Raw genomic sequence first — 12500 nt, 5'->3', positions numbered from 1 at the left:
AAGCATGAAACATGTAAAGGATTAGAGAGCTGAACAAGGGCCAAATTTAATTTAAAAAAATGAATGAATTCATGAGTTTATTTAGGTTGTCTGTATTGTGAAAAATATATATATTCTCCAACTGCAACAGCAGCAGCAACGTGCTTATGTAAACCACATAAACAACAACTCAACAATTCAGACATAACAAGATCCACTGACTCAGAATCCCAAACCAACAAGTCTTATTATCTCTTGTACATCATTCAAAAATACATATGTGTTATTGATTTCATATTTTAAAGTTAAAATGTAAGAATGACAGAGTCAGACTGTCTCCAAAGCTTCATTATGTGGTTGACAGGTGATCACAGTGGGTGCGGTGAACTCAGCGGACCAGCTCATGTCCCAGGGAGCCGGTGGCACTAACTTTGGCCCCTGTGTGGACCTGTTCGCTCCTGGTGACGACATCGTCAGCGCCAGCAGTGACTGCAGCACCTGCTTTACCTCACGCAGTGGGACGTCTCAGGCTGCGGCGCATGCTGCAGGTGCAAAATGAGAGGGATAATGGTTGTCTTTATTTTACTCTAAATTCAGATACACATGTCAAGTAATCAGTCTGTCACAGCCAGCCAATCACAGCCAATGTAGCCAATAAGATAAGATAAGATAAGATAAGATATTCCTTTATTGTCCCACATGGGGAAATTTCATTGGTGCAACGCAGGAAGATACAGAGGTAGATACAGAAGAACAGATCACTTATAGGAAGTCTGAATGTGCATCCATTCATCTTTAATTAAATCACATGAGGACACATCCCAGTATCTTCTTGTCTGTGTCATTAACCATGGTAACGCTACAAATACAAACTCACAGGGCCCAATTAGGATGAATATTATATGTAATGATCATATAATTTGGTGAATGGTGGAGTATGACACTAATTGATCTTTTCTAGGAAAGTCATGTGACATGTCTTACTAGGCTGTGTTAAATGGTCTCACAATTAAGTTTTATCCGTGTTTTTTTGTAGGCATTGCTGCGGTGATTCTTTCAGCCAATCAGAAGGCCTCCCCTGTGCAGCTCCTCCACAACATGCTGCACTTTTCAGGCCAGAACACCATAAACCTGCTCTCTGTCCCCGAGCCTCAGCGACTGTCCACTCCAAACACGATGGCCGCCATGCCGCCTGTCTCTGCAGCCACGAGTAAGGGCCCCGCATAAAGACATTTACTTTTACTTAAGTAGTCTTCAAAATACTTTGTGCTTCTAAGAAAAGTTTTATTGCCACATATACATTTTGTCCACAAATTGTGTTTTGACGATGATGATGTTTTACATATATCACTTACATATCTTTGAATCACTTCATTTTTCCTTTTCCTGCTGTTTTGCCAGAATGTATACAATAGTTAATGCTTTATTTTTCCAATTGTTCAAAATACCACTCTGTACTTAAAGAATCGTTTCTCCAAATACCTTTCTGTCAAATGTTGAGTGAGTCAGTTAACCTAATGTTAAACCAATGGATATTTTATGATAAAGAACCAAATAAAGAACTTAATTCAAAAGTATTCTGATGTTATAGAGCGGCACATGATTTTACCATTGACAAAAACATCTTTTAACTTTTAAACATTCTGAAGAAGCAACTACATTTAAACCGGTCAAAATGTAGTTTTCTTGATTATTCTCTGCGTGCTTTGCAGATGGGGAGCTGCTCTGCCGGTCAGTGTGGTCCGAAAGGTCAGAGGTCAGAGCCGTCAGTCGCTGTCGTCATGGAGAGCAGATGATGGGCTGCAGCAGTTATGCCCCTGACGGAGGCCACGTCGGAGAAACTATTGAAGTAAGAAAAACGATTTAATGTCAGTAACAGATTTGACATGAACAAGTCTAATGCGTTTTTTTTCACAATCACAAAGACATTTTATGTAATAGAAATGAATAAAAAGAAGAATGAGTTTGGGTTGCCAGATGATGTAACCAGAATGGCTCTATTACAGCACAACAACTACTGAAACACACTTTGTTGTTATTGCTTTGCCAGTTTTAAACGAGTAGCTCTGCATATTACATAGAAAATATTTACCTGTATTTTCCGGACTATAAGTCGCACTGGAGTATAAGTCGCACCAGCCAAAAAAATGCATAATAGAGAAGAAAAAAACATATATAAGTCGCACTGGAGTATGAAATGCGGTTGCAAGTGTGAAAATAACAAATAACATCACATATAAGTCGCTCCGGAGTATAAGTATATAAGTATAAATATAAGTATAAGTCGCATCCCGGCCAAAACTATGAAAAAGGTGCAACTTATAGTCTGGAAAATACAGTCAATTAAAAACAAAAATAGCACAATTATTTAAAAAGTAACATGAAAAACATCTTAAACGTGTGTGTGTGTTTTATTGTGTTGTTCTGCAGGAGAGCAGGGGTCAGATGGAGTGTGTGTCCGACAGTGGTCCCGGAGGTAAAGGGGTGTATGCAGTGGCCCGGTGCTGTGTCATTGCAGATCTCCAGTGTCACATTCACAGCAGCCGCAAACTAGGACACGCCGCAGAGTGTGAGAGACCCCAGAGCCATCTGACGGGTGAGCGCAAAGTCTCTACTGCAGCTGCTACACAAAAGGCTGCTCTGAACAACAGTCAGGTTAGAAGTGGATTGAGAAATAAAAAGTTTGTGGTTATATTTGCATTTTTACACCTCTAGTCCAACCGCTGATGTTTTTGTAAAGCGAGATTTCAGAAACATTAGTGAAATAATTATAGCAACCTTAAACTATATCGTTGAACATCAGTTGTTGTACATAGTTATATGTAGTGAAAGTAACAATACTTTTTCTTAAAGGTGCACTATGTAACGTTTTTTTTAATTGTGTTGCCTTGAACGTTCCACAGCATGACACTAAACCTATCTCCAGGGAGACAAGCCCGAGTTACAAGTCAGATCTGTGGAGAGACGAGCTGGAATTAATTAAATGCCAGTTAAAAGTCAGAAAAGTTACACTGTGCAGTTTTAATAACCAATATAAAGAACCCATTAATGCTCGCAATATGTATTTTTGGCCTTTTATATTGCAAATGGGCAGTTGAGACCTATTTGAGGCACAAATTGAGATAAAAGGATAAAGTATTTGTAAAAAGTGGTAATTAAAACATTCTTTCAACTTCATGAATGGTTTTGTCAGCACGTAAATACAAATAAATGCTACTTTTTTCAAGTTGATTGTACATGATCTGGTCCATGCAGGCTGCACGTCCTGGTCCTCTGGTCACTTGTCTGCTGGCTCACGTCCACATCATGAAGGACGGAGACTCTGCTTGGTCCCTGAAGGCGTCATGTCCAAAGCCGTGTGCTGCCACGCTCCGTCTCTGGAGTGCCAGGTCCTGGAGCAGACGGACGCGGACGGAGAGCAGGTCAAAAACATGCCACTCTTTGTCCACTTTTTATATGTTATCAGCCTAGATTGTGTCAGACTTTAATGTTTCAGATGATTAACCCACCATAGGCAAAATGGTGTTAAAATGGTGTTCAAAATGTGTGTTAAGAAAAAAAGACGCGATCTGTATAAAGGTTCTTTAATTTCTTGTTAAATTTAGAAGCAATGAACATAATCTACAAATATATACAAATATACAAACTGCAGTTCTGATACACACATTGAAAAAGTATTTCCTACTGCTTTACATTACATTTTTTTATTGAACATTGTTGGTTGAAAAAGTGGCCATGGGATATTTAGAACCTTCAAGTGTCACATGTTCTATAATAATCACAGGAAGTACATTTTCGGTTGCAGGTCAGTATAGGATTACTGAACATGCATAAATCACGCTAAAGTAAACTAGTGATGAAGAAACACCTTTGTTAAAGGCTGAACGCTCATGGAACTTGATTTAGCATAAAATGTCACCTTTAAATAAATAGAACAGATTAGGAAATGTAGTTTTGGTAAAAACGGTGAGTCCTGCTCCTGAATACTCCTGAATACTACTCCGGAATACTCCAGAATACTCCGGAATACTCCAGAATACTCAATACTCTGGAATACTCCGGACATGGTTGTCCAGAAAATATAAGAACTCCCTGGTACTTGTCTTTTAAATGTGTTTCTTTTCCTGCATGACTTTCTGCAGGTGGAGGTGTCGTGCCCGTCTGGATGGGCTCTGACAGACTGTAATGCCGTTTCCCGCGGCTCCATCTTGGGTCCAGTTGTCAAGGGCAACAGTTGCCATGTTCACAGTGGTTCAGGAGCGAATGGGGCCGTGGCTATCGCAGTTTGCTGTCACATTAGAGATGGTGGTCAGCCTGCGCCGCACTGATGGGTCACTTCTGCCCAACTATTATAGTCCAGTGTTTGAAAAGTGACTATTTTATACAACATCAGTGTATTTAATCAATATTAGCACTTGAATTGGAGTTTGTTTGCTTTCATGTTCTGTTTTCCTATCAAATACATACTTGAGTAGAGTTTGGTTTGATTCACAGGAAGTAAACCTTTTTAAAAACTCTACATCTGGTGGTACGAGTATTCAAGAGCCAAGGGATGAAATGAAAGTAGAATGGAAAAAGAATATAACGTTTTAATAATTTTGACAGTTATATGCCATTGCAGATGCATCCCATTCCAATATACTGTATGAATAACTGAAGTGTAGCCTATACATTTTACCGTGTCTATTGTATTACGAGTTCTCAGTTTTTTTTTTTAATGTCGTTTTATTTTCATATTTTGTACAAAACTATTGACCAACAATAAATACATTCATTTGGAGATTCTAGTCTTCTTTGAATTCTGAATTAAAATCTAAGCTGGTTCTAAATATTAGCCTTATAGCGTTGCATTCTTGGCTGCACAAGTGAAAATTTGAAGCTGCTGCAGACACATGTTTTTTACTGGAGTCGACTCAGCTGGACATCACGCCACAGGAAACTCTTCACTGATGAGGATAATGAGTCTGATTGGCCCATGATTAACACACGGGTTAACTCGAGCGCCTTTGTCTCAGGCAGCGCGCTTCAAATCATTTGGCGTATTCTTACACTTTTACAAGGAATATTTTGTACTAATTGACATTCTTGTTCCACCATTTCAAAACAAGTCGACTTGTTTTCTGGCACATGCAGCTCATGATTCACACATTTGTAGTTTCAGCAGCAGTGGAGCATAAATAATTCAAATAATGTGTAATTTGTCATCAAGTTTGTCAGTGTTTATACAAAATTTAGACTCGTTTAATCCATAAATAATGTTCATGAACAGTTCAACTCGCAGTATTCCAGTGATTCTCAAACTGTGGCAAATGCAGTTTATAATATAATCCAAGTTTTACGGATATTTATTTTTTAATACATGTTTTTTCTGCTTGGTTTTAACCCCGATGTTGAGTCCAAGAAGTCTTATCGTACACTACGGCTTATGAACCTCTAGTTTGTTCCATTACGTCTCAATTTGTTGCTTCATGTAAATAATTGCAATATCCACACGAACAGATATCCAAAGTTGTGCATTCCAGTTTATTTTATATCAAATTTCCCCTTAATCAAACGCTGATGTACAAATTAAAACTTTGAATCTTAACATGCAATACAGAATCCTGCGATGGCAGAAGTGAATCTTCAAATGACGATAAAAACCTGTAAAGAGAACGATCCTGACCACTTCCCATGTCCCTCCCTGCGTCCCCGGATTAAAACAGGATTTTTTTTTTTTTTAGATAGTTTGTCCAATTTTGACAAACTATCCAACTCTTGTCCAACTTTACGTGGTGGTGGATGAGAGGCAGAGGGCCAAATCTAGAGCAGAGATCTGGGGTCAATGTGACGTTGTACTATATGTAGGAGTTGGCACAGACGACATGCAGCTCCACCCGCACTTTGCACTCACAGAGAGAGAGAAAGAGCATGTTTCTGTGCAGCAAGTGCTCATGACAGAATCACAGCAAGAAAACGGAGAAAAGAGAAAACAAAAAGGGCATATTTTTCACAGAATAAGACGGTCCTTTCTTTGCCACTTCTTACTGCACATGCAAACATGCCAGAAAAAGCACAATGACATTCACTTCTATGGAGGACATGGAGGCAGTGAAAGCCAGAGAGAGGGTGCAAAGAGTGTCTGACGTCTCCTGAGGCTCGGAGACGTCACAGCCGAGAAGCAAACGAAACCCAAACTATAACGCAGGACAGCTTTTTAGGTCCTCATATTGTAAACATTGACCTGTTAAAGCAGAGCAAAAATCAATTCACATAATCCATAAAGTAAGAAGTGAGGCTTTTAAAGGGGAACTATGAAACCTTCATTTGTTTAGCATAAATACAAATGGGAGTCACTCTTTTGGAAGCTGTAGGACAATTTAATGATTTGTAGGCTTATAGTATAGTTCTGGTGAAGTCCTGGTCAACAACAGTCACGAGTGCCACCAACAAATCAAGTTTAACGCTGCATATTTTCCAATATTTCCATTGCGGCTGACAAATCAAAAGGCAGTGATCAGATGATTTTTTATTTTTTTTGGCATATCCTCGCCCTTGAAATGTAGTAAGGCAAACCAAAACGGTGATGAAAAATGAGCAAAGTTGCATGGTTCCCCTTTAAACTTACAGCAAGAGAGAAAAAGCAGCATTATTTTTTACCATAACCAAACCCTGTCCTAACAACCAACCCTGTTTTTATCTTTAAATAGGGCACCGCCTACACCCCCGTCCCAAACACACAGTGAGTTCAAGATCCCTACAATCCTTTGTCACGTCACATGTTGCCAAGTTCCCTGTTTTGACTAGTTGATGATGATACAGAGACGATGGCGGTTGGGAGCGGAGACAGAGAGGCGATATATTCGGGAGGTTAAGGCACTTGAAGACTCCCGACTGGCTCGAAAAGGTTGTTCCGGAAATCTGGCTACACATGTGGCTCCTCTGCATGAACGTGTGTGTGTGTGTGTGTGTGAATGGCAAACTGAAAAGGGCCCAAAAAAAAAATAAAAAAGCAGAGGTATTTGTAAAGCGATGTGGATGAAGTGACTGCATGTGTGTCTTTAAAAGTGCAAGATTTGAACACGTGTATACAACCTTGGCACCTAAAACATAAAACGGGCAGCTGATCTGTTGCTCTTTGCGATCAGCTATTCTTGCATAAGGCTCGAGTCCCTAAACTCTTTCGAGAGAGAGAGAGAGAGAGAAGAGAGATTGGCAACGAAAAATAATAAAACACAGCACTAAAAACCAGCTCATACGAAGGCCAGTCAGCAAAACGTCGTCAAATTGCTGACCACTGGGGCCTCGCAATAGGCATAGACAAGGGCCAACGCCCCCAAAACTACATCCCTTGTGACTATACTGTGGATGGCCCAGGTCAAAGAGTCAAGTCACACAGGCAAATTGGCTTCAACGAGTTTGGATTGTGGCACTGAAATGATTTTTTTAATAAAAGCAACAAAAAAGAAAAGAACACAATAAGAAGCTCTCGAGGAACTGACCAGTGCTGCACCATAATCTGGGCGGGAGCGTAAAGTGCGTATACATAAGCCCACCCCGCCCCGAGTGCCCGCGTGTCTCGGAGGCATATCCTGTACAAGTGCACCGGAGAATCCCGTGTCATGTTCCTCTCGAGCGGCTAACGTGAAGAGTGTTTTATGGCTGTGTGAGGAAGCGCACACAAGACTTTTAAAATATATCTTACATTGGAAATTACAACTATGGAACAAGTCTTTACAATTTGAATATGTCTATGTAGATATGTATAATTGGCAAATATGAGCAGATAATTGTTAAAACACAACCCAGACCCATCCGTCCTCCGCCGCCTCCTCCCGTTGCTGCTTTCGATCGGAGAGCGAGTGAACGAAAAGGATCAAACTGTCATCGAGAGCGTTGCGTTTTCCTCGTGAATCAAACTCTCGCTGCCCCTCGCGACAATGCGACTCATCAACCGGCTTCTTGTCTGATAGCAGGTCATTTTTGGGGGTTTATTCATAGCTCCTTTTGTTACCATAGTGACCGACAGTTCTGGTTGGTTTTCAAAAGGCCAGGACCAATAAGGGGCGAGGCTCGGCCGTGTTTGTGTTTAGTTTTTGATTGTTTTTTTTGTGTGTGTTTCTTCTTCGTTTTGGAGCGGCCGCCTCTGAAGAAGTTGTGGATCCTCGCGGGTCCGACCAGGACTACGGGTCGACGTCTTCAAGGTCGCTTTTGGAGTCGCCGAGCATCATGGGAGACTCTGATCCCTGCGAGCGGAGGGGGAAGTGTAAGAGTCAGTTGAGCGAAAGCAATGCAGGTAAAATGAGTCTGGTACAATTTTATTTAGAAAAACATAACAAACTTGACTATTAAAAGTTTCTTTTGGGCTTACTAAAAATGCAGACATCTTTAAATATACATCACTGAACAGAACCAATAGTGCAAAGCATAAACAAACTCTAAACTCATAAACAAATAATCCAACCTCTTCATTCATTTACAGATGCACAATGTAAATTTTATGGGCGGAGGGGTTGCCATAGAGATGTTATTGCCTGGAATTTTCCACATCACGACATTGAACACATTCATCTCCATGGAGACAAGCAGGTGAAGCCGCCAAGTTACAGGTCAGCTCTGTGGAGAGGCAAGCCCGCTCACGGTAAACATGCATTTTAAAAAAAAATTTAGCAATAAAAGCACCAGTGATTGAATAGATGCCCGAGTTTAGTTTAATGCCATACTGTGGAACATTCCAGGCAAACAATAACCTGGAATATAAGAGACAAACAGGTAGCGTAGCATAGATTCCAGCAGAGGCGTGACATGAGCGCGCCTCGGAGACTAATCACACGGACATGAAGCTTTAGTTGTGGTGAATGAATAAATATGACCAGATTAAATGCTGCTGAACATCAAAAGTAAATACATAATCCACACTGGTGTACAAAACTCCAATATTAGCAAATCCAAAGTGTGCTGAATCTGTAGAATAAATGAGTAAAGTCACAATTCTTCACTTATGCAACTTTTTTTTTTTTTTTTTTAACAGGACCCTATATTATGCAAATGACTGGGTCCAATTTGGCTCTATACTGGCAGCCGGATTATAATGTGCACATGCTTATTATATTGGCAGTGTTCATGTGTGGGCCCCTGACAGTTACACAACAGTGCAAACCCTGGCTCTAATAACAGCCGTGGGAGGAAACAAAGTGCCTCTACAGCTCACCACACGAGCCAGTGTTTTATACTCGGATTAGATCAGCCGTGATTCAGATCATCGTGGGCTCGCACCTGGGGACATGTAATTATGAACCAAAGGAAATCTAAACTTGGAAGTCACCATAAAACCTTTCAATTTGTTAGCAAAACCAACAGATCAGTGGATGATGCTGGGACTATTAAACTATTAAAAGTACACCCTAGTCATTTTAATATTTCTTATTCAATATTCCTTAATGCGTTGAAAATCTGACATTTCGTGTTTAGATAAGGTGCAATAAAAATGTATAATTTAGCTTTTAGCATTATTTTTATATTATACACTCTACATGTTTTACTTTTTTTATGTTCATATTTTATCACTATTTGTATTACTTGCAATTGATTATTGTGCAAATGACCTAATGTGGCCAAATAATTTCCGTTGTGACTCAATCAATTACACTGAGGAATAACTGTGCGTGCACCCAAGCCCCGTGTTATAATAGGGTGCTCCTGGGGTCCGGGTCCGGGTCCGAGTCCGGGTCCGGGTCCGGGTCCGGGTGTGTTAAAGGAGAGACACACACACACACACACACACGTCATACCTGTCGGAGGCTGCGGTCTGCGTTCTCATTGGCTGGACTCCCGTCAGAGCCGTTGCTGCTGCCAGACTGCTCCTTCTCATTCAACAGAGCTGTAGCGTACGCCAAGGTGTCCTGCAAAGAGACACAACACAAGATGGAAAGAGATCAAGGCCAGAGTAATTGAATGGAATATATAGTGTTAATCCCTTCTGACTGGCGCTCCAAGCACTTTGGGATTCAGGATTCATAGAGCCTTTAGTTACAAATGTACGGTAACGTTTTCTTCTTGTATTGGGTTGGACATGACATCAGAGCGTCTCATTACTTCCATTACACTTTAATCCACAGAAAATCATATTGTCTTTTAACCCAGGATCTTCTTCAACACAAATGAATTTAAAGTCCACTTAAAACGGATAAAAATGAAATTGTAGTTTATCCTGAAAGTCTCCAGTCTGGAATCTATCTGGTTATAGTAAAATCAATATTAATTGTACTATCCAAACAGCATTATTCTGTTGGGTCAGATCAGAGCAAACTATTCAAATAAGTCTTAATCTTTATATTTGTGAACGCACTAAATTAAAGATAAAAGGAAGCATTAGCTAATGAGCACTGTATCTTAGAATTTTTATCTTAGACTTACTAATTATACTCAAAAATACTCCAAACGTTACCTGCGCAGAGATGGTGCGCTGGAAGGTTTTGTTGGTGGAAGTTTCGTTGGAGACGTTGCTCTGTGGAGTCCAGTAATGCTCAGTCATCTGAACAAAGGGGATCAAAACATCAGGAGGTAAAACATGAAACTGGCATGAGCCTGGAAACATGAATGTATTACAGCACATAGTTCAGTGAGGAGATAAAAGTAGAAAATATAATATTATATAAATATGATCATCTAAATCTAATAAGGACAAATGTACCGTCCTCAGCATGTCTCAGAATTTATTTGATTTATTTCACAAACTGCTTTATAAAACTTAATGTATTGGAGTGATATCGTAACAAATTGAGTATGTTTCCGTTTCCAAGGACATTCAGAGCAGATGTAGTGACTAGTCGCATACATAAACATTTTGGTGTCTGAAGGTTGTACTAAGTCACGACCCACATCACCCCCCCGCCTCCACCCTCCCCCCTCCCTCCAGAAAGAAAAATGTATTCAATCCGAAGTCATTATTTTTGAGGGTAACACAAAGGTTAAGCAAGAGTTCCTTGCTTACAGAAAAACATAAGTGATTATCACAACATTTTGAGCTTGCCTTTTTCTGCAGCCACTGCACAGCCCAGCTCCAGTGCCCAGACAAGTCCTTGAAGTAATCCTTGGCCTGAGGACACCTAACGAAACAAATGTTAAAGTTTTGAATATGACCAGACTTTATGAATAATTAAAATATAACAACAAAAACATACTTCTGAGCTAACGTGACCAGGAACTTGACACACTGGTAACAGCGCCGACTGTCCACATTGTTGCTCTGGTGCATCAAAGCTGTGAAGAGACTGGACTTAGTTCATGTGTAAAAGAATTACGTTCAATAAATACAAAAGATTTAAATACCTAGAAGGCCTTTATCTGATTCAAATGCATATTTAAGTCGTTGACCTTGTAAAGGATCTTCCACTACCTTTTGATCAAAAAAAAAGTATTATTGAAAAGCAATGAATAAAAATATGTCTATGATGTGGCAGATGTCAAATTGTGACCAACCAATAACTCCTGCAGCATTTGAAACACGTTCTTTAGTTCATGAGGTGGAGCCGACTCAAGCTGGGTCTGGTGAGAAAACAAAAAAGTTTTAATTAATAAAGGCCTTTATAAGAGTTAATAAAGGCAAGATAAAACAATAGTTCATGACATTTATTATATGCGTCATACTTTGAGTAATTGCAGCACTCCCAGTGAGAAGGGCTCGTTACAGTGCGAACAGTAGGTCACCATCTCTATGAGCAGAGACAGAGGGCCACTCAACTCCCTCATGGCAAACATCACCTGGAAAACACCCACAACACGTTTGTCACACACTAATGATTCGAACACTCGTTACATGTTGTATGCTCTTTTTACATGAGGACATTGTTCCTTAATGAATGAGCGTATGGCAGGTTGTACCTCTAACAGATATGGCTGCCCCTCAGGAGTGAACAGAGAGGCCAGGATGTCCGGGTGAAGAGGCAGCAGAGCGGTGGACGATGACACTGTCCCGGCGAGAGGCTTAAACATCCCCGGAGCTGCACAGAAGAAGAGGAGGGATGTCACCATATCACATTTTAGAGGCAAGATTATCAGCAAAAAGAAAGGAAACATTGACATTGAATTATTTTATCTTTAAAACGAGAGGAAGTGTGTTAATTATAACAATTAACCTGCTTCTCATTTAACACAGCAGATTATTTAAAAAATAATGGCCACAAATGAATTAAATAATATAAATTTAGGATTCCACTGTGGCCCCTTTTTCCTCTCCTCCTTCATGACAGACAGACAGACAGACAGACAGACAGACAGACAGACAGACAGACAGACAGACAGACAGACAGACAGACAGACAGACAGACAGACAGACAGACAGACAGACAGACAGACAGACAGACAGACAGACAGACAGACAGACAGACAGACAGACAGACAGACAGACAGACAGACAGACAGACAGACAGACAGACAGACAGACAGACAGACAGACAGACAGACAGACAGACAGACAGACAGACAGACAGACAGACAGACAGACAGACAGACAGACAGACAGACAGACAGACAGACAGACA

General features: G+C 40.3%; 2 protein-coding genes across 4 annotated transcripts in view; one reads left to right on the top strand and one right to left on the bottom strand.

Annotated features, from left to right (window-relative positions):
• pcsk9 (proprotein convertase subtilisin/kexin type 9) overlaps positions 1 to 4759 on the top strand; it is a 7226-nt gene extending 2467 nt beyond the window's left edge. Inside the window, exons 7-12 of the mRNA XM_072439067.1 lie at positions 344 to 527; positions 1016 to 1189; positions 1692 to 1828; positions 2410 to 2575; positions 3235 to 3401; positions 4122 to 4759. Coding sequence (XP_072295168.1) covers positions 344 to 527; positions 1016 to 1189; positions 1692 to 1828; positions 2410 to 2575; positions 3235 to 3401; positions 4122 to 4307 — 1014 coding nt within the window. The 3' untranslated portion in view covers positions 4308 to 4759. The remainder of the gene's footprint in view (positions 1 to 343; positions 528 to 1015; positions 1190 to 1691; positions 1829 to 2409; positions 2576 to 3234; positions 3402 to 4121) is intronic.
• A 729-nt stretch (positions 4760 to 5488) lies between these two features.
• usp24 (ubiquitin specific peptidase 24) overlaps positions 5489 to 12500 on the bottom strand; it is a 37891-nt gene continuing 30879 nt past the window's right edge. For all 3 annotated transcript variants that reach the window (XM_072439134.1, XM_072439135.1, XM_072439136.1), the window contains 9 exons: positions 11842 to 11960; positions 11608 to 11721; positions 11440 to 11505; positions 11290 to 11356; positions 11142 to 11220; positions 10991 to 11066; positions 10406 to 10492; positions 9750 to 9860; positions 5489 to 8204 (listed from right to left, as the gene is read on the bottom strand). In XM_072439134.1, coding sequence (XP_072295235.1) covers positions 8142 to 8204; positions 9750 to 9860; positions 10406 to 10492; positions 10991 to 11066; positions 11142 to 11220; positions 11290 to 11356; positions 11440 to 11505; positions 11608 to 11721; positions 11842 to 11960 — 782 coding nt within the window. In that variant the 3' untranslated portion in view covers positions 5489 to 8141. The remainder of the gene's footprint in view (positions 8205 to 9749; positions 9861 to 10405; positions 10493 to 10990; positions 11067 to 11141; positions 11221 to 11289; positions 11357 to 11439; positions 11506 to 11607; positions 11722 to 11841; positions 11961 to 12500) is intronic.

The sequence above is a fragment of the Eucyclogobius newberryi genome, unplaced genomic scaffold (genome assembly GCF_026437365.1).
Source record: "Eucyclogobius newberryi isolate DKJ021-1_F unplaced genomic scaffold, fEucNew1.0.hap1 SCAF_9, whole genome shotgun sequence".
Taxonomy (NCBI): Eukaryota; Metazoa; Chordata; class Actinopteri; order Gobiiformes; family Gobiidae; genus Eucyclogobius; species Eucyclogobius newberryi.
Note: the sequence above shows the minus strand (reverse complement) of the source record. Positions and strands in the feature narration are given on the sequence as shown.